The 23,725-nt window shown below is 49.3% G+C and overlaps 10 protein-coding genes across 10 annotated transcripts; 4 read left to right on the top strand and 6 right to left on the bottom strand.

Moving 5' to 3' along the window:
* Positions 1 to 225: 225 nt before the first annotated feature.
* PtrM4_122410 (Trichoplein multi-domain protein) lies at positions 226 to 2,072 on the top strand (the record flags this gene model as incomplete). The annotated part of the gene is made up of 2 exons (XM_066108519.1): positions 226 to 1,082; positions 1,139 to 2,072. 2 exons carry the CDS (start codon positions 226 to 228, stop codon positions 2,070 to 2,072), a joined length of 1,791 nt encoding a protein of 596 aa, XP_065961704.1.
* Positions 2,073 to 2,519: 447 nt separating this feature from the next.
* PtrM4_122420 (Trichoplein multi-domain protein) lies at positions 2,520 to 3,773 on the bottom strand (the record flags this gene model as incomplete). Its single annotated transcript, XM_066108520.1, has 4 exons — positions 2,520 to 2,745; positions 2,803 to 3,140; positions 3,183 to 3,451; positions 3,584 to 3,773. 4 exons carry the CDS (start codon positions 3,771 to 3,773, stop codon positions 2,520 to 2,522), a joined length of 1,023 nt encoding a protein of 340 aa, XP_065961705.1.
* Positions 3,774 to 6,694: 2,921 nt separating this feature from the next.
* Positions 6,695 to 6,943, bottom strand: PtrM4_122430 (uncharacterized protein; the record flags this gene model as incomplete). The annotated part of the gene is made up of 2 exons (XM_066108521.1): positions 6,695 to 6,697; positions 6,743 to 6,943. The coding sequence occupies 2 exons, from the start codon at positions 6,941 to 6,943 to the stop codon at positions 6,695 to 6,697; spliced, it is 204 nt and encodes a 67-aa protein (XP_065961706.1).
* Positions 6,944 to 7,922: 979 nt separating this feature from the next.
* On the bottom strand, positions 7,923 to 8,561 carry PtrM4_122440 (uncharacterized protein; the record flags this gene model as incomplete). Its single annotated transcript, XM_066108522.1, has 1 exon — positions 7,923 to 8,561. The coding sequence occupies one exon, from the start codon at positions 8,559 to 8,561 to the stop codon at positions 7,923 to 7,925; it is 639 nt and encodes a 212-aa protein (XP_065961707.1).
* A 326-nt stretch (positions 8,562 to 8,887) lies between these two features.
* PtrM4_122450 (uncharacterized protein) lies at positions 8,888 to 9,423 on the bottom strand (the record flags this gene model as incomplete). Its single annotated transcript, XM_066108523.1, has 2 exons — positions 8,888 to 9,156; positions 9,225 to 9,423. 2 exons carry the CDS (start codon positions 9,421 to 9,423, stop codon positions 8,888 to 8,890), a joined length of 468 nt encoding a protein of 155 aa, XP_065961708.1.
* Positions 9,424 to 9,616: 193 nt separating this feature from the next.
* PtrM4_122460 (Dimer-Tnp-hAT domain containing protein) lies at positions 9,617 to 12,118 on the bottom strand (the record flags this gene model as incomplete). Its single annotated transcript, XM_066108524.1, has 3 exons — positions 9,617 to 11,358; positions 11,416 to 11,911; positions 11,984 to 12,118. 3 exons carry the CDS (start codon positions 12,116 to 12,118, stop codon positions 9,617 to 9,619), a joined length of 2,373 nt encoding a protein of 790 aa, XP_065961709.1.
* Positions 12,119 to 12,477: 359 nt separating this feature from the next.
* On the bottom strand, positions 12,478 to 13,292 carry PtrM4_122470 (uncharacterized protein; the record flags this gene model as incomplete). Its single annotated transcript, XM_001935493.2, has 2 exons — positions 12,478 to 12,669; positions 12,720 to 13,292. 2 exons carry the CDS (start codon positions 13,290 to 13,292, stop codon positions 12,478 to 12,480), a joined length of 765 nt encoding a protein of 254 aa, XP_001935528.2.
* A 2,151-nt stretch (positions 13,293 to 15,443) lies between these two features.
* On the top strand, positions 15,444 to 16,739 carry PtrM4_122480 (Atrophin-1 multi-domain protein; the record flags this gene model as incomplete). The annotated part of the gene is made up of 3 exons (XM_066108525.1): positions 15,444 to 15,594; positions 15,647 to 16,047; positions 16,101 to 16,739. 3 exons carry the CDS (start codon positions 15,444 to 15,446, stop codon positions 16,737 to 16,739), a joined length of 1,191 nt encoding a protein of 396 aa, XP_065961710.1.
* Positions 16,740 to 18,392: 1,653 nt separating this feature from the next.
* PtrM4_122490 (uncharacterized protein) lies at positions 18,393 to 19,745 on the top strand (the record flags this gene model as incomplete). Its single annotated transcript, XM_066108526.1, has 1 exon — positions 18,393 to 19,745. One exon carries the CDS (start codon positions 18,393 to 18,395, stop codon positions 19,743 to 19,745), a length of 1,353 nt encoding a protein of 450 aa, XP_065961711.1.
* Positions 19,746 to 19,784: 39 nt separating this feature from the next.
* Positions 19,785 to 23,676, top strand: PtrM4_122500 (uncharacterized protein; the record flags this gene model as incomplete). The annotated part of the gene is made up of 2 exons (XM_066108527.1): positions 19,785 to 23,224; positions 23,466 to 23,676. The coding sequence occupies 2 exons, from the start codon at positions 19,785 to 19,787 to the stop codon at positions 23,674 to 23,676; spliced, it is 3,651 nt and encodes a 1,216-aa protein (XP_065961712.1).
* Positions 23,677 to 23,725: the final 49 nt, after the last annotated feature.

Genomic DNA, 23,725 nt, shown 5'->3' on the forward strand with positions numbered 1-23,725 from the left:
AGTATATAGCCCGTAGGGGAGCTCTATAGGTCTAGCATGGTCAGCAGCTCGCTGCAGAGGCGGATAGAGTAGTTATAGAGAGTGACTAGGCACAGACAACCCAAGGACGTCAGCGCGCACCACTAACGTGTCTGTGCGCGTGATGCCCATAATCGCGTGCCGCACACCCCGCAACATCAACACCAATCCACCCTTACCACTTCAACCACCCATAACTCCACAACCATGAGTTGTATCAACGCTGCGATTGAAGCTATTGAATCGCGTGATCCCGGAGATAAATTTACATACTCTGAGGTTGCGCGCCGCTTTGGTGTTGATCGCTCTACGTTGTCGCGACGCCATCAACAGATCCGGGGCTCAAATGAAGCCAAATCACGTAATCAGCAACTCCTTCACCCACACCAGGAGCTACAGCTTCTAGAGCACATTGACGAGCTTACTGAGGCTGGCTTACCACCGACGAGGACTATGATCCAGAACTTTGCTAGTGCTATAGCCGGAAGGGCTACCTCCCAAAGCTGGGTGACGCGCTTCTTTCACCGTCATCCCGACGCGATTATATCACGTTGGTCAACTGGTTTGGACCGCAATCGCCACCGGGCTGATTCTGTATACAAGTACGAGTCGTACTTTGATCTACTATCTACTAAAATGGCTCAGCACCATATTCGGGCGCAGGATGTATATAATATGGATGAGAAGGGATTCCTTATTGGAGTGACGGGGAGGAGTAAGAGAGTGTTTAGTAAGCAGAAATATGAGACTGGGGGCTTTAAGAAAGTGATACAGGACGGCAACAGAGATTGGATCACTGTTATCGCTGCTATATGTGCTGATGGGAGTACGTTACCGCCCGCGATTATATACGAAGCTACTTCGGGCAACATGTACGCCAGATGGGTTGATGATATCGCAATTGACGATCCAGTCTACGTTACCTCAAGTCCCTCAGGGTGGACCAATGATCAGGTAGGCCTGGCATGGCTCGAACAGGTGTTTGATCGCCATACGAAGGAGAAGGCCGGCAATCACACACGCTTACTCATCCTTGACGGCCATGGGAGTCACGTTACTATGGAGTTTATTGACTATGCGATCGCCCACAATATTATGTTACTCATACTACCCCCCATAGTACCCATACGCTGCAGCCACTCGATGTGGTAATGTTCAAACCTCTGGCAGCCGCGTACTCACTCAGCTTGCAGCACTACCTCCAGGCGAGCCACGGTCTCTTAGCTGTGAGGAAGGATGACTTCTACCGTCTTTTCAAGCCTGCCTGGGACTCCTCTTTCATTAAGAAGCACGCGTTGAAGGCATTTAAAGCCACTGGGATAGCTCCTATAGATCCCGAAGTAGTACTTAAAAAGTTCCGAAAGTCAACACTAACAGCACCGCCGCCACTAGTGAACGTGAGTAGAGCTACTATCACGAACCTCATTAATCAGGCCTACGATCCGAGCTCTATTGCGGCCAACAACCTCTCAGAAATACTCCTCTGCCTCCAGGCTGCCAAAGAGATCGCCGAGTACGAGAAGGACGCACTGCGCGCGGCGCTACACGTTCACCAGAAGCCCCGCAATCGGCACGAACCTCCCCTAGATCTACAGCAGCGAAAAGCGTTCCATTCAGGGGCAGTTTGGTGGTCGCCGTGCAAGCTTCGAGAGGCCCGCTTCAGGCAGCTAGTGAAGGAGAAGGAGAAGGAGAAAGAGCTACTTGATAAGATAGAGTTGAAAGAGGCAAAGGAGAACAACAGGATCTATCAACTTAAGATCAAAGAGGCAGCGCGGGCGGCGCGTGAGGAGGCAAAGAAGGTGCGGGATGAAGCCAAGGCTGTAAAGGCTGCCGAACTTGACGCCAAACGACGCGATCGCGACGCTGCAAAGGCTATACAACAACCCCAATCGGGCAAGCGTAAGGCTTCAAAGCCCGCTGCAAAGCAACAGCCAAAAAAACGACGCGTGGGTGGTGCTGGCGGTGGCACTCTGGCTGAGGTGGCTGCACCGGCTCCCCCACCAACAACCACCCGACGCGGCCGGGCCGTCAATACTCCGGCAAAATATAGATAGACAAAGTTGTAGAGCTACGTCTATAGATCAATACACCGGAAAATCTCGCGATAATAGTTATTGTACGTGGCTGCACAGCCTCAACTTTGCCGTCGTCGCGATATTGGTGGGGTGTGCGGCACGCGATTATGGGCATCACGCGCACAGACACGTTAATCGCGTGCCGCACACCCCACCAATATCGCGACGACGGCAAAGTTGAGGCTGCGCAGCCACGTACAATAACTATTATCGCGAGATTTTCCGGTGTATTGATCTATAGACGTAGCTCTACAACTTTGTCTATCTATATTTTGCCGGAGTATTGACGGCCCGGCCGCGTCGGGTGGTTGTTGGTGGGGGAGCCGGTGCAGCCACCTCAGCCAGAGTGCCACCGCCAGCACCACCCACGCGTCGTTTTTTTGGCTGTTGCTTTGCAGCGGGCTTTGAAGCCTTACGCTTGCCCGACTAGGGTTGTTGTATAGCCTTTGCAGCGTCGCGATCGCGTCGTTTGGCGTCAAGTTCGGCAGCCTTTACAGCCTTGGCTTCATCCCGCACCTTCTTTGCCTCCTCACGCGCCGCCCGCGCTGCCTCTTTGATCTTAAGTTGATAGATCCTGTTGTTCTCCTTTGCCTCTTTCAACTCTATCTTATCAAGTAGCTCTTTCTCCTTCTCCTTCTCCTTCACTAGCTGCCTAAAGCGGGCCTCTCGAAGCTTGCACGGCGACCACTAAACTGCCCCTGAATAGAACGCTTTTCGCTGCTGTAGATCTAGGGGAGGTTCGTGCCGATTGCGGGGCTTCTGGTGAACGTGTAGCGCCGCGCGCAGTGCGTCCTTCTCGTACTCGGCGATCTCTTTGGCAGCCTGGAGGCGGAGGAGTATTTCTGAGAGGTTGTTGGCCGCAATAGAGCTCGGATCGTAGGCCTGATTAATGAGGTTCGTGATAGTAGCTCTACTCACGTTCACTAGTGGCGGCGGTGCTGTTAGTGTTGACTTTCGGAACTTTTTAAGTACTACTTCGGGATCTATAGGAGCTATCCCAGTGGCTTTAAATGCCTTCAACGCGTGCTTCTTAATAAAAGAGGAGTCCTAGGCAGGCTTAAAAAGACGGTAGAAGTCATCCTTCCTCACAGCTAAGAGACCGTGGCTCGCCTGGAGGTAGTGCTGCAAGCTGAGTGAGTACGCGGCTGCTAGAGGTTTGAACATTACCACATCGAGTGGCTGCAGCGTATGGGTACTATGGGGGGGTAGTACGAGTAACATAATATTGTGGGCGATCGCGTAGTCAATAAACTCCATAGTAACGTGACTCCCATAGCCGTCAAGGATGAGTAAGCGTGTGTGATTGCCGGCCTTCTCCTTCGTATGGCGATCAAACACCTGTTCGAGCCATGCCAGGCCTACCTAATCATTGGTCCACCCTGAGGGACTTGAGGTAACGTAGACTAGATCGTCAATTGCGATATCATCAACCTATCTGGCGTACATGTTGCCCGAAGTAGCTTCGTATATAATCGCGGGCGGTAACGTACTCCTATTAGCACATATAGCAGCGATAACAGTGATCCAATCTCTGTTGCCGTCCTGTATCACTTTCTTAAAGCCCCCAGTCTCATATTTCTGCTTACTAAACACTCTCTTACTCCTCCCCGTTACTCTAATAAGGAATCCCTTCTTATCTATATTATATACATCCTGCGCCCGAATATAGTGCTGAGCCATTTTAGTAGATAGTAGATCAAAGTACGACTCGTACTTGTATACAGAATCAGCCTGGTGGCGATTGCGGTCCAAACCAGTTGACCAACGTGATATAATCGCGTCGGGATGACGGTGAAAGAAGCGCGTCACCTAGCTTTAGGAGGCAGCCCTTCCGGCTATAGCACTAGCAAAGTTCTAGATTATAGTCCTCGTCGGTGGTAAGCCAGCCTTAGTAAGCTCATTAATGTGCTCTAGAAGCTGTAGCTCCTAGTGTAGGTAAAGGAGTTGCTGATTACGTGATTTGGCTTCATTTGAGCCCCGGATCTGTTGATGGCGTCGCGACAACGTAGAGCGATCAACACCAAAGCGGCGCGCAACCTCAGAGTATGTAAATTTATCTCCGGGATCACGCGATTCAATAGCTTCAATCGCAGCGTTGATACAACTCATAGTTGTGGAGTTATGGGTGGTTGAAGTGGTAAGGGTGGATTGGTGTTGATGTTGCGGGGTGTGCGGCACGCGATTATGGGCATCACGCGCACAGACACGTTACCGAGGTTGCGCACGCAATGACCCACTTGGCAACATGATAATTATATGGAAATGAGGCTGTAGAGCTACAGCAAATCGTGATGACATTGCGATATCTTAATGTAGTAATAATGGCTATATGGCAAAGAGTTTCTGCTATTCAGAATATTTTTTGGGCTTCTAAATCAACCGCGTTTTGGTCTTTTACGCTGGGGCAGCTATGGCAGCACCAGGAGCTTCTACACGAGCTGCACGAGCACCACCAAGTTTCTGACGCTTTGTGGGAGGCTCTTGGGCTTGTGAAGCCTTGCGCTTACCCTTTTGGGACAATTGTATAGCCTTTTTAGCGTCACGAGCAACCTTCTGGGCCTCCTTTTAAGCTGCCTTAGCGGCTTTCTCCTTCTCCCGCACCTCCTTGAGTCTCTCTCTTTCAACCCGTCTATCCTGAGCTTATTGAAGCTTGTACAATCGAGCTTGCTGTCGTAGCTGCCTACGCTCAGCTTTTTGGAGCTTCATCTCATCTTTTTGGCGCCGCTTTTCGATCTCATTAAGGTGGAGCTGGCGTATCTTCTTGGGTCAATAGAAAACAGCACCTCTATGACACTCATCGCTGTTGTTAAGCTTTAGAGTGTAGCTCTTCTTTTTAATAGTAAGAGACTCCCTTAAGCCCCTATTCTCTGCTTGAAGGATACTGTTTTGAGCTAAGATATGATGGAGACTTCTGCTTATCTTCTTCACCTCCTTTATAGTCTAATCTTGTACTAAATAACGCAGGAGAGTGTCCATCTTATGCCAATTATCTCCATCAAGTACAGAAGAAGAGCTCTTATCTAAGCTAGAAGTCTCCTTGTCAAACCTCCCGAGTAGAACGTCTAGGTTGGGTGGCGATATCCTGGTCGCTTTAAAGGAGCTTATGATATTGCTAGGGGTAAAGGAGGTCTTCCAGGCACTCCAGAATAAGCGGAAGAAGTCTCCTTTCTTAATTAGGCTTAGCCCCTAGCTTATATAGAGGTACGAAGAAAGCTCAGTTAAGTAAGCAGTTAAGAGAGGCTTAAACATCCCAACATCAAGCGGCTAGACTGTATGAGTAGCGTGAGGGGGAAATACAGCTAACATAATGTTTTTGTCGTTGCAGTAATTAAAAAAATCCATGGTTACATAGGATCCATGGCCGTCAAGGAGTAGTAGCTAGTATCCTAAGCGAGCTTTCCATCTGGTTTCTCCTTTAAACACCTCCTTAAGCCAGGCAAGGCCTATATCGTTGTTGGAACAGCTAGAAGAAGATAAGCTGATAAAGATCGAGTGCTTCTTTAGGTCTATTTCATCCACCTAGCTTGATTGTAGAGCTCCAGCGTCTAACTAAAAGATAAGACTTAGGGATAGAGCTGTACCATCTGAACAAACACAGGCAAGGACTGTTACCTACTCTCTAGAACCATCTTGAATAGCAGCTCTAACCCTCTTTTGAGTGAATTGCCTCTTATTAAATACTCTTTTTAACCTCCCGGTTACCCTAAGTAAGAAGCCCTTCTCATCTATATTAAAGATATGAGTGGGCTCTACGTTGTACTCTTTCATCTTATTATGTAGAAGCTTAAAGTACAAGCTGTACTTAGCCCCTGAATTAGCTTAGTGGCGTTTGCGGTCCATCACCGTCTGCCAGGTAGATATGAGATAGGAGGAGTTTCTTTAAAGGAACCGAGTAACCCAGCTTTCTGAAACCTCTCTACCATGTATAGATGACGCAAAGCTGCGTATCATCTTACGCGTAGGTGGTATACGCTTCTCAGTAAGCGATTTAATATATCGTATGAGTTCTATCTCATGTTGTGGGTGGAGGGAAAGGTGGGCAATGTGGCGTGGCTAGGTTTGACCCTAGTGCCTTCGAGCGAGCGTACGATGGCTGATCCCAAACTGTTTTGCGACTTAGCGATAACTAAAAGATGTGCTATCCTCACGCAATTCGATTGCTTCAACCGCTTCTTGAATCGGATCCATATTGGTGGAGTTGTGTCGTGATTTGTGTAGGTGGTTGTTGTGTTGGGGTAGGTCATTGCGCGACCCGGGTCATTGCGTGCGCAACCTCGGTAACGTGTACAAAGTGCCATATCTAAGGACATATAAGGACTTAATGTAAATAGTAATAGACTAGCTATCTACAGAATACAATACCATAATCTTATATTGTTGTGGAGCTATCACGTGGAGAGTCGCGTTGAGTTTGGTGGGGTGGCCAGCTTACTGATCTGGTCAGCTTACCGTGTCCGTGCGCGCAATGCGCGGATTCGCGTAATGCGCCGCCCAACAACACCATCTCAAATCCAAAAATGAGGCTATAGATCACCACACAAAAGCTATTATCGCGAGATTTCACAGAGTAGTAGTATTTTAATGCCCCTGATTACTTTGCGCTACTTATATTTGCTCGGCAATCTGATGTTCCGGCCGCAGCGGCTCACTTTTGGTGGTGGGGCTGGTGCAGCTCCTGAGGCCTCTTCAACAGCTGCAGCATCCGCAACACGTTTTTGACGCTTATTGCGATTACTAGAGCTTGTTGAAGCCTTACGCTTACCGTTTTGGGACTGTTGGATAGCTTTTTTGGAGTCACGATCGGCCTTTTTGCGGGCGCGTTCAGCCTCCTTCTCGGCCTTCTCCTTCATCCTCCTCTCCCTGGCTGCCTCTCGTTCGGCACGCTTCTCCTGAGCTAATCGAAGCTTGTATAACCTTGCCTAGTCTCTTAACTCTTTCATCCCAGCTTTTTAGAGTGCCTCCTGATCTCTCTATTGTTCTATTTGGATCCTACGCTCCTTGGCCTCCCAGATCTTCCTTGGCGACCAGAAAATAGCTCCCCTATGATAGTTATCCTTGTTTTTTTTAGAGTTTCAAGGGGTAGCTTTTTTGCTGGTGAGCCCTTCTACTCAACCTATCCAGGAGACCCCTTACCTCCTTGTGAAGGAGCGTATTTTGGGTGGCGAGATAATAGATGGTTCTCCGGAGTCTTTTCACCTCCCTACTCCTCCTTTCACCCTTGGCTACTTTGACGACTATTGAATAGATCCTGCGCTAATCTAACCCGTCGATAGGCTCCGTTAACTCCTCGTCCTCATCTACTACCTTAGGGGTAGTACAGGTGAATCTTTTGAGTACACGAGCTAGATTGGGTGGCTAGATGCCGGTGGCGGTAAAGGCCTTTTTAATGAGCTCAGGCCTAAAAGTAGATATCCAGGCGGGCCAGAAAAGGTAGAAGAAGTCTCCTTTTCTCATTTTGGAGAAGCCCTAGGTGGTGTAGGTAAAGGTAATTAGCTTATTTGTATAGGCAGCTGATAGAGGCCTAAACATCGCAACATCTAGGGGCTAGAGGGTATAGGTTGAATAAGAAGGAAAGATAGTTAGGAGAATCTTGTTCTTATTGCAATAGTCCAAAAACTCCTAACTTATATAAGATCCGTGCCCATCTATAATAAGTAATCGATGTGAATAGAGCGTTTTGGACCTTGTAGCTGGCTTAAACACTTCCTTAAGCTAGGCAAGCCCTACCTTATTGTTCGACCATCCGGATTTAGATGAGCTAATAAATACTAGATGAGCTGATTAGGCAACGTCGTCTACCCAGTCTAATTGGAGGCCTCCTGAGCCACCTTAATAGATAATGCCAGGCGGCAAAACTGATCTATCAGCGCAAATACAAGCTAGGATCGAAATCCACTCGCGAGATCCGTCCTGAACCCCTGTAGTAACCTCCTTTTTCTCCCACATACGCCTGCTGAATACTCGTTTTGATCTGCCGGTGACGCCTATGAGAAACCCCTTTTCGTCCATGTTGTAGATGTCCCCTGGCCTAATCTTATACTCCTCGATTTTCTTGTGTAACAGGTCAAAGTACAGCTTGTATTTGACTCCTGAATCAGCTCTGTGGCGTGCCCGATCCATGCCCCTAATCCATTTTGAGATGAGATGATTAGAGTTTCTTTTGAGAAATCTATTCACCCAGCTCTCGCTGACGTTAGTGCCGGCAACGGAGGATGCTAGAGAGCGTATAATAGCTCTTGTAGGTGGCAAACGCTTCGCAGTAAGCCCCTGAATATACTGTACTATCTCCTTTTCTTGATCTGGATGGAGTTTTCGATGTGCGTCGGAGCGGGGTTGCGTAAGCTCCTTATGCCTTCTGATCAACGTAGATCTCACAACTCCAAACTCTTTTGCAATTTTTGTATACGAGAATCCTTCACCAGATCCGTGCGCGTCAATTGCTGCAATTGCAGCTTCAATCGGATCCATATTGGTGGCGCTGTGGATGGTTGAGGTGAAAGTAATTTGTGGTTGACCCCGCGCATTACGCGAATCCGCGCATTGCGCGCACGGACACGGTACTGATCCCGCACGTCGCTTTCATCCTCGCCAGCTGATATGCACCCATGATGTCTTGCCTCGATGAACATGGTATTATGGCAACTCAGAATAGTGAATCTTCTGGTTCTATTGTAGGTCTATTGCAAGTATCGAGATTATCCAGCACCTATGACGATTCCCGTGCTCAACATCTAAGTCGGACTTCATTACATGTCTATTACTTGTACAACACATGTCAATGCCTCTGCGCAGCCTTACCATACAACATGCTCCCTGACGACACTTGCAATATCATCTACCCGCTTCTCCACCACCGGCTGGGGAACGGCTTCGACCTTGCTAGTTCCGCTGTCCTGCTCAGCTTGAGCAGCTCCCGCCCGATCCGCGACTGTAAACAACAGACAGATGGCCAATGCCGCATTGGTGTCTGCTTTGAATACATTAACCTTCGAGATGTACTTTCCACCGAGCTCTCTCTTGTGCTGTGCGAGGAAGTATCCGACTGCAAACCCATTGGGCGACCCTATTGACATCCCACGTTAGTATCTCCATTGACCAGGAAGTCGCATATTCATTGGAAACTGCACCTACCAAGCAAAGGGAGATATTCCGGTGCGTTTGACTGAAATTCAAGTCCAGGGTAAACCGGCAGATTGTTCAGTTGAAGACGCCTGGCTTGTAAAATCGTCTCAATGATGTCCGACGTATCATCATTGGTTACAGGTGTGCTCAGGAACAACTTGATATCCCATGGATGATAAGGGTTGGCTAGCTTCCAGAGACCCCACATGATGTCTGAGCTGGCCCCAGAGTTGCTATCAGTCAGTTCAGTCAGTCCGGAGCTCTCTGGACTGACTGAACTGACGTCCTGAGGTCACTGAACTGGACTGGACTGACTGCCAAGACTTTTCAATTAAACTAAAACTGACTGACTGAACTGACGTCGCCGCGGCCTGCGGACTGACTGGACTGACTGAACTGAGTTACCTGACGTCGAACTGAGATAAATGCTCCTGTACTTTTGAGATTTCTTCCTCTGATAGTGTGCGCGCTAGCCCAGAAGCTGAGGTAGTTGTTGGCTGTATACCAAGCCTCTTCCAGCTCTTCAAGCTCTGCAAAGCTGAAATAAGCTCTGGCTTCATATGGAGTCTCCGGGTGCCTAACATGTCGCCAAGCTCGCTGAAAGTCCGCTCACAGTCTGCCGCTGCTGCTGGTATTGTTAGGACGTCAATAGCGAACTTTGAGAGTATAGGGAACTGCCCAGCAACTGACTCCCAGTATAGAAGCGGATTAAGAGACAGCCAATCCTCCTCAGCTAACGCTGGTTGCCGCTTCCATATCTCATACTCATCCTCAGCAAGGCTTGCCTCTAACTGCCGTGTGCTTTGCTCAATTGACGACTGTAGAAAAGCTGATCGCGACGTTGAAATCCCTAGCCGGGGCTTCTTACGCGGCGGCGTTACAGTGTGAGCTGAAGTGGCTGCAGAGTCCTTCCGCCCCTGCCACATACGCAGGAATGCCCGGTGGTTATTGTCAAGCCAGCCGTCGCGATAGTGGACACCGTCACGGGCAGTGACATGGGTGTCAGGCACCTTCCAGAGCGCTGAGAGGTGGTGTTTGTAGTGCGGGTGTAGTATTGTAGCAGTGTAGTAGACAGGCGCGTTATCGAATTTTGCGTAGTACTCAGCAAGCTTACAATGCGCAAGGTTAACGTTTGTAATAAGATGATCTTCAGGCGCATCTAGATCTTCGTAATTTACATCCTTAAGGCGGTCTTTGAGAGCCTCAAGCTGGTCAAGAAGCCACTCAAACGTTACTAGAACTTCCCATATAGCGCCGTGTCGGCCGTGTCGGCCGCGACCTTCAAGTAGCCGTGCAGCTTCGGCAAATGGCTCAAGGAGTCGAATGTATTCTGTTATTGTCGCCCAGTCCTTGCCGCTTAGACCCCCTTCGCGTATATATAACCGTGGCTGGGCAGCAGGGAGCTGCTCACGATTCTTCCGGCGTCGTGAGGTTGCTGTTGCAGCACTATGCTCCTCAAGTTTACACTCAATATAGCCATCGATAGGGCCGTGTAGCTCAGCTGCACGGACAAACGTGTTGAAATAGCTATTCCAGCGTGTCTTAACAGGCTTCACAAGCTGCCGGATGTGGGGTGTAACACCTAGAGACTCTGCCTCCTCGCACTGTAGGCGCTCTAGTAGTTGTCGAGTTTGAGGCGTACAGATAGACGCAATCACGTCAAAGAGGACGCCAACAGGACCGTATTTGCGCCACTCATCCATGTACTTCTCCTCTTCCTCAAGGTGTGCGGCTTCATTCTCGTACGCGCTACGGTCTTTGCCCCAAATTACTAATTGTGCGCTTAGGTTGAGTATATGGCAGCAGCACCGCAGCCGCCGCTCGCTTGCGATAAAGCCAAACTCCTCTGCTAAGGACTCAACTGCAGTATCATTGTTACTTGCGTTGTCAAGCACAAAGTACCCAACCCTCGCGTTGTCAACGCCAAATAGCCGAAGTATTGTTGTTGCTGCAGCGGCAATATTATTGCCAGTGTGCGCCCCGTGTAGCTCAGGCAACCCAAGCAGGTGGTCAACTAGCTTGCCCTCGCTGTTAAGGTAATGTACGCAGAGGCCAGTAAAAGCATACTGCCCACCAGTTGAAGTCCAGTTGTCGAATGACACGTGTATAAGCGACCGGGCTTCGCGAAGGTAGTTGGCAACAGCTAGTATGTATGTATTGTACTCAGTAATAATATGATCGTGGAGCGTTTAGTGGCTACGCCAAAGGAGAGCTTCGGCTAGCGGGCTCACGGCCGCAATCATGGCTCGAAACTGCGGCGTTTCTATTACGCGAAGGCTCTGGTTGTCCGCGACTACCCAGTCCTTCAGCGCGTCCTGAAATCGAGAGGTTGAAAAGCTTGCTGCTATCTCGTTTGCTACCTCTTGCGATACTTCTATCCCTTTAGACCTCATAATATATACTTGGGACTTTGCGAGCGCGCCCATAATATTGCCCTCCCGGCTAGCAATTGGTACAGGTCCGTTAGGTCCGTGTGAGTGTCCAGGCTTGTTGCTTGAGAGGTGTCGGCCGGCGTTTGTAGTGCTGTCAGCCTCGTAGCAAGCCTCCTGCTTCCGTCGTTGATGGCAGTACCGGCAAAGCCAGTAGTTTTTCTTGTACTTGCGGTGCCAGACGGCCCAGCCGTGGCGGTAGATCCAGCTTTTTGGCCCACCGCGACTATTACGCTCAACCTGGCGCCGCTCAAGATACGGCACACGCTTAAAATCAAGCCCGTCGTAATTGTCGTCGTCGTCGTCGTCGTCGCCGTCGTTGGGGAAGTCCGCCTGTACTGCCAAGGGCTCATCAGCCTGGGCCTCGCTCGCAGTATCGCCAACAGTAGGCGCGTTTGATAGCGATGGTAGAGGAGAATTGCGCTTGTCGCATTCTACAAGGCGGCGAAGGCCTGAATTAGAGGGAGTAGACATGAAGTACACCAAGAAGTATTATGGCAACAGTAGTCTAGCGTCGTGTGTATAGCAGACGCGACGCGACGCGACGCGAAAGGCTTACTAGGTGCGCACCGGGTAGCGCATTTCCGCAAACTCTAATTAGCTTAAAGCTAGATGCTTTAACTTATATAGGATTAGTGTCTTTATATCTAGGACTAGCGCGGCTTCGAAGCCGCACTAAATGTGGCTTTCACAACTCTAAAATACTGCTTTAAAAACAGCTAACGTCAGTCTAACGTCAGTCAGTTCAGTCAGTCTGGAGGCTTCTGAACTGACTGGACTGACGTCCAGCTGCCTCAAGAACTGACTGACTGAACTGAGTCTTGGCAGTCAGTTCAGTCAGTTCGAACTGAGTTACCTGACTGATAGCAAGTCTGGCTGGCCCTCAGTGCTGGTAGCTGGTCGCTCGGCGGAGGTTGGTGGAGACCCCAGAGATCTTGTGCACTGCTGGCGGGATTCTGGCGGTTAATCATCACGATCATGCCTGACATGACATTTACGCCAATGGTGAACTCGGCGTTGGTGGCCTGGTAGGGCATGAACATGAGTAACTGCAAAGCATCTATGTAGCACTTACTCGGTATGGTCTGTTGTTGACATAGTACCACTGGTTGTTGACAGGCGGCAGATTCCCTCGAGGATCGCGAATGATCGCTGGTCCGTCCTTGTGGTTGATGAAATAGCACCGGTTTGGTCCATTCTGCCAAGTGCTACTGGTAAGTATTGACAGGCTGTCTAACATCCTCTTGAGCTTGTGGTTGGTCTGGAACTCGCACTCGTCGAAGTGGCTTGCACGCCATTGAGGGGTGCCGTCATCACTATCGAGCTTGTAGCCCCAGGTCGTGAGATCGGTCATGATTGGGTTGACCCAAGGGCTGTCTATGGGTGTGACATAGGCGGCAGCTACATCGCGGGGAGAAGTTGTTGCTGCTAGTAGCTTCTGGCCCTTGCAAGATGCAAGATAATATACCCTATCGACATCTTCGGCGCGGCTGACTAGGCTACTGGGCACTGAATACTCCGAGGGCGAGGAGTCTTCGGTCCAGTCAGGCGAAGAGTGGAACAAGCGAGGCATAGAAGTGTCTGCAGCTGGAGCCGCAACAATTCCAGTCTCAAGGGCCACAAAGAGAGCGATGGCTAACAGTTTCATCGTGTCGCAGTCCGGGATTGCTCAGTTGCTCTTGCTGGAGTGTTTCGGGGGAAGGTGCTCGCGACTGGCTCTAGGAAATGTGTGGTGTGTGTGCTTTTCAAGAGGTAAGCAATTCAGTGCCCGATTTGATCACTTCGTCACCTTATCACTATCACAGCCGAATATTCTCATTCACTCTCTGTTAACGTTGTCGCACTGACCCGGCTGTATGCCGTTGATTGAGCAAGATTCGTGCACCGGACGTCTCATGGCCACAGTAGGACGCTCTCTCTAAAGACTCGTATCGCAGAATCACAAACCGTATGATCGTTTTGAACGAAGAATCACGGCTGATCGCATGTGCATGTGACAAGGCGAGGGAAAGATGCGCCACCCGATGCGGACTAGCGTCCCTGTCATCGCGACGCGAACCCTGAACGACAGACCTCATGCTTTCTTCACTCTCAGCAGACAGCAGCTACCAATGGCACCTTTGTCGCCAGAATGACCACTGTGCATCTCCGAGGCGTATAAGAAGCAAGAAGCACCAGTCTTTTCGGTGTCTAAGTGCACTAGTTGGCTTAACCCCACGAAATGAACAGGCCGCCCCTGTTGCGGGCGAGAGTTTTCAGAATGTATGTGCAGTACAAAATCCGTGCATACTACTAACAGGAAACAGACTTCATTTCACTTCATGCTCCCTTGTTCTTCATTTGACATGGGCACACCATCATGGAGCGCCCACTGAGCCTACTGACTTGTAGCAAATACTCGGCACAGCTGTTGCAGATAGCGCAGCGTAATGTCGATGGCAAAGCCGTTGTTTGTACCTCAAGCTCAAATCAAATCTAGTCGATTCTCCGATTTTTTTTTCAGACGTTATACATCATACCGCTCAATGTGCGGTGTAGGGAAAGGGTTTATTGGCAGGGGTAAGGAACCGCAGATGTTACAGGGAAGGATCGAAATATCCATCAGTTTTGAAAGAATCCATGCTGGAGTATCCCAAAATTCTCATATCTATTGCCATAGTTACATCCACTTCGACCGACTTAGGCTTCACATTTTTCTCTCGGTATCGTCTGTCGTGTTCTCATTAGATACCAATCTTTCCCTCGTGTCTCATCTTTCGTAATTACGGTAGGAAGCACCTCTTCTCTTACTGCTCCATCTTGCGGTCAGATGAATTGATTGCTGACCGCTCTTACCTCTCTTTCTCGGTGTCGTGTCGCCTGTCCCTGTCCAACATGGTCCTGCTAGCCTGCTTCTTCGATATGTCCATATAAATTGCGCCGTTCCTGCTTCTTGTTCTTCCTTGTATCACTCCATGCACTACTTCTCATCTTTCTAATATCATTATGTTTTATCATGGGTACTACCCATTCCCAATAGCAGGTCAAAGATGAAGTGCTACTTGCAACCACTACGGCTCTCTCGCTGCGTTACAACGGTGACAGACAGATTCACATCGTCAGGACTTTTCCACGGGCTGCCTTTGATGGCTCACCTTCGTTCTGCATCACAACGTGACCAAGCCGCAGCACGCGTACTTGTTTAGAGAACAGGTACTGCTTCATGCTCAACCTCACCGGGCGCGGCTAACATCTCACAGCGCACAGGCTTAGATTGCACGCAGTCAACAATTGACTCAATCTCACTACGCACTGTACTGTACTGTGCTGAACTATAAAGAACTGTCACATATTATGGTCACCTCAAGAATCAAGAAGAAGAGAGCTTGGAGCCATCGTTCATGACTGTATCGCGGATGTCTTCACACATTGCATTCGTCTCGTCAGCCTGCTCGATGCTCAAAGTAGAGGTATACATGCCATTGAATCGAACGACCGTCTCGCAGCCGTGCAATCTTGCTGTGCCGGCCGCGGACTCATGGGGAACGCTAGTGTTTACTCACTCTCACCGTCCCAACTCAGAGCTGTGTTTGCTCGCGTTGTACCCTGGCAACCACTCTTGGCACTTAATTTCAAGTCGCCACGGCCAACAAAACCCACACAGCTCTCCCACGCTGCTCTCCCACACTCAATTGCCACAACAACTTCTTGAATCGAACCCGACCCGCTTGCCACGACGACCATGGAGGGAATTAACTTCAATGAAAGCAACACTGACATCAACCCCAACAGCAATCAGCAGATCCCTACATTCTTCGGAATGGAAGGCTCGCATGGTAAGTCATACTACTCCGTCACAGCTTGGCTGCAAAGCCTGGAGCCGCAAGGCACGGGAGGCATTGAACACGGTGACACTCTCTCCAATACCATAGTCACTAATGCGGAGATAGATGGCTCGCGCGACCGAGAATGTGAGCATGAGAAGAGCCCATTGAGACAGAACAATCATGCTAACTACCACAGTGGACCTGGTCAAGGCCATGAAGCACGAAGTCAGCGAGTTCACCGAGGTCATGGAGCAGTTGTTCCATGACATGCACGCCCGCATGAAAAAGGCGGAGTACGAGCGGGACGTCGCCCTGGGCAAGATTCGTCCGTCCGAGAACATGAACGGGGTGGCCTCCCAGTCGGCCCCGCAGTTTGGCCGTTTTCGTTTCCACGATGCGGAGGGCGCTCCTATGACCTCTTCTCCTCTTGCAGCCTCGGACGATGTAGAGGACGAAGAAGAGTATGTCCAAGAAGCAAATTCCCCATTCATCGATTTCAAGTTCGAGGCCTCCAAGAAGAATGCCGGCAGACGCAAGGCACCCAACAGCTTGTCCTCACTCTTGGTCCCCAAGGCGACATCATCGACCAGCCAAAGCGTAAGTCCCTTGAGTCCCTCCCCGCTCCCATATACCCATCTAACACCCTCCAGTTCAGCCCCACGAAGATCACCAAGCGGCCCTCAAGCAAAGCGCGCATGCATTACGCCAAGCATGTTACTTCGGACATGGTCTCTTCAAAGGCTCTCATCCCCAACGTGCCCCTCACAGATACGGAGGTTATCGTCTTCTTCTACCAAACTACCGCCCGCCCCGTCGTCGCCTTGCGCCTGTACGCCCGTGGCTGGGGTCCCGCCAAGATCGCCGACGTGCTAACCGTCCACCGCGGCGGCGAGTACCTGCGCAACTCGTGCTCGGTCAAGTGCACCGCCAGCATCAAAAAGGGCAAGAAGAACTGCGGCGAAGACTGGCTTAACCTCATCAAGGAAGCCTTCGAGGTGGCCGACGATGCCAAGGCAACCGAGTTGATCCGCTACGGAGACAGGGAGATGAAGCTACTCAAGATCGTCGACGCGAAAATCAAGTCGCTGGCCAAGGGTGTCATCAACATGCCCAAGGTGGGCAAGGGTGCCGGCTTGTTCACCAAGTACGTTGAGTACTGTGCTGAGAATGAGCTTGATTTCAGGCTGTCGCAAACCGAGGAGTTGTCGGAGTTTATGAAGGAGGGGCAAAAGGACGCGGAGAAGTTGATTGAGGAGATAAAGATGGGTTATACGGACATGGAGTTTTAGATAAGTCGTTGCGGGTGTGCTTGATGTGGGTTCGTGGTACACATTGTACTGGTGCAAGATAGCATTGCTTGGGTGAATGAACTGGGTACGTACATGACTTGCCTCTACGAAGGAGTGGATATAGGATTCTGCTGTAATACATGAATGAACGCCGACTTTTAGTCCATCTTGTGTTTTTTTTGTCGTGGTGTGTGAAGATTTTCAGACATGATGACTACGGGGTGGTGAGTAGATATTCTGGGTGCTGTGAATACAACGGATGTGTTTTTAAGAATACGTATGATGTATTAACGTTTTCAACTTGGTCCTCCATATCATATCTTCTCACGCTATTCAGAAGATATTCAGTGAATTAATACTATGAAAGCTTCAACCCAGATAGCACAGTGTATACCTCCTCACCTTTATCTGCCGAACTCTCGATATCCTCCCCACCTACACACACCCATACCAAAGCTTCCAACTATCATATATTGACGACCTATCGCTTACTACCTCATCAACCTCTTTAAAGAAAAATATAAGAGTGTTACAAAGAGAGATAGCTACATTATTCTCTAGAGGAAAAGAGCTAGGCATCATTTTTGATCCATCAAAAACAGAGCTTATCCACTTCACTGCTAAAAAGGAAAGAAACAAAAGAGCTCTAACTCTTCCAAACAACAGCCAGGTAGAACACAAAGACACTGTAAAGTGGCTAGGTATCTATCTAGACAACCGTCTATCATTCAAATCACATGTGTCTATACGTGCAAGCCAAGCTAGACAAGCTTTCTACAGACTAGGAAGACTAGCGAACATTGAACTCGGCCTATCAACACATGCTATCCGGCAACTATATCTAGCATGTGTAACCAGCGTGTCAGACTACGGAGCGCAAATCTACTGGCAAAACCAATTACACGCCACATCAATACTACAATCACTACATAACCTAGCATGCCGGAAGATTCTAGGAGTGTTTAGAACCGCACCAGCCGTTCCAACAAGCATAGAAGCTAGCCTACCGCCACCAGCAATTAGACTCAACACAACTATCCGGAACTACGCAAGAAGAGCAAACCTGCTCGCTAGTACCCACCCAATTGCTAATGCAATAACCCGGATACAATCAACAAACCCCCAACAAACAAAAAAGCCAGACCAACACCGACAGCTATCAGACTCCGCAACAATCAATCGGATCGGCATGATTGATTCCTATCTAGGTTAAAGGCTGCCTAATGAAGTAATTCTTTAACCTATATAGGAATCAATCATGTCAATCGATTGATTGTTGCGGAGTCTGACAGCTATAAGCTATTATCGAATCAATTCCTAAAAATAATAAAAGAGATACAGAACAGACTATCCTATACCGGTTTAGACCATAGGATACGCCTAACTACAAAATAACAATCTCACAAAAACGCAAGGAAGAGGAAGCAATTGAGCATAAGGCCTTGTCAGATAGCAGGCGTGTCGAGCCGAAAGTGCCGACACCGCTAGCTAATAACGGGTTAGCGTCTTAGCAGAACAAAACTCTCAGCGCGCACCTTAGAACAGAGACAAGAACAAATAAATCATAAACATCCATCACTTTTGTGCAATATCTTATCTAATCTGACAATTAAGAGTCTCACTGCCTCTATAAAGAGCAACGAACACGCAATAATGACGATAAACCAGAACCAGAGGGACGCGACAGTTATCCTAACCGACTCGAGCAAATGGATCCCCTGGTACCGCCAAATCAAGATGCAATGCGAAGCCCTAGAGATCTGGGACATTGTAGATCCAGCGGGCAACACACAGCCTCGTACAAAGCCGACCGAACCTCTCCCTCCACTCGTATCCGACTATGAACCAGCCGCTGCTCTGAGAAATACATCATCAGCTCCATCCTCCTCTACACGAACCGCGAGAGCCAATGCCCGAGCGCCTACACAAGATACAGTTGACATAGTCAACCCTGCTGTTCAAACTCCAGCCATACCAGCTCGATACTCAGAACTCTCAGCGGAGGGGAAGGAGGCATACGATGGGGACTCAAGGGAATTCAAGATGGTTTTTGAATCATACAAAATACGCGAACGAAACTATCGAGACGAACGCACAAACATTGCGGCAATGATCAGACACCTGAATGCAACAGTTAGCCCACACCTCCAAGTGAGCTGCTTTGAGGAACATGGAACTCTCCGCACCTGGATCACAAACCTCCAGGTAGCAGTTGGAGTAGACCTCGACGATGAGATCAGAAGGGTACGAGAGAGGTACCACGATTCCTTGAGACCTATGAGAAGCCCGCAAAATTGGGAATCATGGCTCAGCGAATACGACCAAGCTGCAACTCGCGCCGAAGCCCTAAAGATAGGGGACGTGATACAAAGCAAGCTGGTTGTGGACGACTTCCTAAAAGCAGTCTCTAAGATTGCCCCAGCATGGATGGCAACATTCACTGGAGCGGGAAGCGACCGGAACAATATAGAAAGAAGGCAGATGATGAAACTCTTCCGCGAACATATGAGCCTAGCTCACCCAACACGAGGCAAATCAAGAAGTGCCTTTATGACGGGTGAAGCAGCCTACGCGGCGAGCGGTGAATCCGACTCGAACACACAGGGGGACGCCTCAAGTGTGCAAATTAGAGCGCCATCTACCAACCCTAGCCAGGGAAACCAAAGGCAAACAAACAAACGCAAAATGAATGCACCTGGCAACAAGTCCAAGCAATTCCAGAAAAGGAATACAGCAGAAGCTGGCGATATATGTCCTGCTTGTGAACAACGCCATGACATCAGTAGCTGCTACTATGTCAACCCAACTTTGGAGACCCCAGATTGGTTCAAACCGAACAAACACATCACAAAGCTGGTACAGTACAAACTTCAGCATGATGCAGACTTACAAAGAATAATACAGGAAACAAACCTGGAAACGAAGCGACCACGCCTAACTACGGCATCACGATCGATTACACCCTACATCAAGACATCACAAACACCGGACTCAGTCACTGATTGACTAGATGGACGCGAGATCTCGAGGCTGGACGAGGGCATGATGAAAGCGGCATTCAATGCGAGCAATCAAGGATACCCATTAAAGGATGCATTCATCCTGGATTCTGGCTCGACGACGCACATCTGCAACAACCTCTCAAGGCTCGAAGACGTACGCCCGCCTGCGATGGGAGATTACATTTGGGCTGGCAACTCAAGGGTTTGGATACAAGGATACGGAGCAGTCAAGGTGACGGCAGAGGGGGCTCAGGGCAAACAAATTCTACACCTAAGCAATGTTGCCTGGTGCCCAGACTTCCTCTGCAGCCTCGTATCATTCAGGCTGCTCCGAAGACAAGGTATATGGTGGGACAATCGAGGAGACCCGACAAGCCTACGGCGATGGGATGGTTCAACCATTGCCACCTTATCGGAACACTATGGGCAATGGGTTATCGAGCCACCTACTACATCAACTTCAGCCTTTCATGTGCGTATGAATCGAGCCAAACGATCACCACAAAAGGCTACTGCCATACTATGGCACAAACGACTCGGACATCCCGGGCCATCCGCGATCGAGCACCTCGTGCAGCAATCTGAGGGGGTGAGGATCAAGGGCATCACCACCGTGGAGTGTGACGCCTGCGGCAGGTCAAAATCGAAACGACAAATACGCAGGACGCCTAGACTGAACGACGAAGGGCCAGGTGAAAGGGTAGCCATCGACTTCCATGAGTATGAGGACGGCAGTTTCACCAAGGAGAAGAGCCAAATGCTGATCACTTGCCGACGGTCCCGATACACATGGGACTTCTACTTCAAGGACAACAGACCGGCTCGCTCAATCATTCGCCTCCTAGGCCTCTTCGTCCAGTTCATGAAGAAACAATTCAACATCACAGTCAAAGTCATCGAGACTGACAACGAGATCGTTACCGTCAAACAAGAGGTCGAAAAATGGTGCACGTCCCTATCAATCAAACTCGAGCCCTCCGCTCTAGATACTCAAGCTCAAAACGGAGGAGCTGAGCGCTCAGGGGGTGTTATAAAAGAAAAGGCACGCGCAATTCGACTGGATGCAAACCTTCCATGGGAACTCTGGCCAGAAACTACCAGAGCGGCGGTATACCTATACAATCGAACGCCAAATTACCCAAACAATTGGAAGACACCATACGAAATATTCTATACACACGCAGCTGCCATGAACGGCATAGTCACCGGACCTCGAAAACCAAATCAAGCTCACCTAAAAGCATATGGGTGTAAGGCTTTCGCAATGACAGACGACACCCACAGAGGAAAGTCCAGGCTACAGAGACTAGATCCGAAGGCCTGGATTGGATACCTAGTGGGATACCAGTCGACGAACATTTACCGCATATGGATCCCATCTATGGCAAAGGTAATCAGCACTCGCGACGTAGTGTTTGACGAAGAAACAATCTTCAATGGCAAGACTGAGGACCTGATGGACAATCTCATGCACAACACCCTAGAGGAAATCGCAACGTGGGTGAGAACAGTCGAACTCCCAGGTACTCAGAGCCAACAAGCAGAAACCGAGACGTTCTACGAGGACGATACGACGCAGGAAGAGAGCCCGCGCACTCAGAAAACCAGATACCACCAAGGAAGGAAGGTGGTAGAGGCATATCTAACCCCGCCACCAACTCCTCCACCTGTGGCCTTGCTAGTTCAAGGAGAGGTGAACAACGAGGATATGACGAACATGTCCAACCAATCAACATCAATGACCAGTCCATGGGCAGCCGCATTCATGGCCGGCACCGAATCAGGACACATTGGTCAACACGAAGGAAAGTCAATCGACAAGGCTCAGGTGAAGAGACTACTATCCAAGGGAATCAAGCCCCATCGTAACCAGCTACCGCCACTCCCAACAGCATACTCAAAGCTGGAAGACCATCCACTATACGAAATGTTCAAGGAAGCAGAAAAGACACACCTTCGGAGTCACCAACAAATGAAGTCATGGACTGAGGTCCAAGCATCACCAGTCAAACGAGCAGGGCACCAGATCCTAGACTGTATGTGGGTATACACCTACAAACTCGACAAGCATCACCGCCTCATCAAATGCAAGGCAAGATTGGTAGTAAGGGGAGACCAACAACGCAACATCACCTCCCAAGACACATACGCAGCAACATTGGCAGGACGCTCATTCAGAATGCTTATGGCAATCGCCGCCAAATACGATCTTGAGCTGAAACAATACGACGTCACTAATGCTTTTGTGCATGCTGCAATCGACAGAGAAATATACATGAGGATGCCAAAAGGATATCAGAAGCCTGGCACTCTACTCAAAGTGCAAAAGGCACTCTACGGGCTCCGGATCTCACCATTACTGTGGCAGAAAGAATTCACCGCAACTCTTGCTTCGATAGGGTTTCAACAAATACCACAGGAGCCATGCTGCATGATCAAAGACGGAGTTATCATCTTCTTCTATGTGGACGACATCATCGTTGCGTACCGTTCAAAGCAAGAATCAGAGGCCATGAAGGCCATCAACTGGATCCAAGAAAAATACGCTTGTACGGGAGGAGACAACTTACAGTGGTTTCTCGGTGTAGAGGTTATGCGCAATCGCAAGCAGAAGACCATACAGCTATCTCAAGCTGCATACGTCGACAAAATCAGTCAACTCATCAACCACCAAAATGTAAGGCATGATACGCCAATGTCAGGCATCGAACTCCGACCACGAGAAGGACTCGCAGCACCAGCTGAAGTCAACAAGTACCAACGCAAGATTGGATCGCTTCTATTCGCTGCAGTCACAACAAGACCCGACATAGCCTTTGCAACATCACGACTTGCTCGCTTCCTAATCAATCCAAGTACAGAACACCAAGACGCTGCAGACCGTGTGCTCCTGTATCTCAAGAAAACAGAATCCCTAGCCCTCGAACTCGGTAGAGGCGATGGCCTCGAGGTAGCAAGTGACGCGTCGTTTGCAGACAACACACTGGACAGGAAAAGCTCGCAGGGATACGCAATCAAGCTGTTCGGAGGACTCATCGCCTGGAGAGCAAGCAAGCAAGATACTGTGACAACATCAACAACAGAAGCAGAGCTGCTTGCCCTATCACAAGTTGCTAAGGAGGCAATCTTAACGTCGCGGTTGTTAAAAGAGCTTCAGGTAAAGCTAAGCAATCCAATTATCACAATCAAGTGCGACAATACTCAGACGATCCGTCTAGTAAATGAAGACGTTGCCAAATTGCAAACAAAGCTTCGGCACGTTGACATACACAATCACTGGCTACGACAGGAGGTTACCCGAAAGGTGATCAAGGTAGAGTATGTGCCGTCTGACAACATGATCGCAGACGGGTTCACAAAGCCACTGCCAGCCAATAAATGGGCCAGGTTCCTTGATCAACTGGGACTCGTCGAGCGCGAAGAAGCCCCGCTCAGAGAGATTGAGCTCAAGGAGGTGCAAGAGCAACTGGAAGGCCTCATTATGTAGGATCGATCAACCAGTTTATGCAGCTTGCAATATGCCTTCCAAGCTGAGGGGGTGTGTCAGATAGCAGGCGTGTCGAGCCGAAAGTGCCGACACCGCTAGCTAATAACGGGTTAGCGTCTTAGCAGAACAAAACTCTCAGCGCGCACCTTAGAACAGAGACAAGAACAAATAAATCATAAACATCCATCACTTTTGTGCAATATCTTATCTAATCTGACAGGCCTACATTAAAACTAGGCTAGATAACTGCACTACAATCTACTCAGACGCCTCGCAAATAAAAGATAGAAATGGTATAGGTGTTGGCATCGTAGCCTACAACTCAACCCAGCAAGAGATCTACTCAGAAAAGACTAATATAGGGGAATACCAACTAGTTTACAACGGTGAACTAGAAGGCATTACTCTAGCTTTTGAATACGCAGCAAAGACAGCTACAAGAGACTAAGAATTCGAGATCTACGCAGACAATCAGGCAGCAATCTATAGGCTTAAAA

This window comes from Pyrenophora tritici-repentis, chromosome 6 (genome assembly GCF_003171515.1).
Source record: "Pyrenophora tritici-repentis strain M4 chromosome 6, whole genome shotgun sequence".
Classification (NCBI taxonomy): Eukaryota; Fungi; Ascomycota; class Dothideomycetes; order Pleosporales; family Pleosporaceae; genus Pyrenophora; species Pyrenophora tritici-repentis.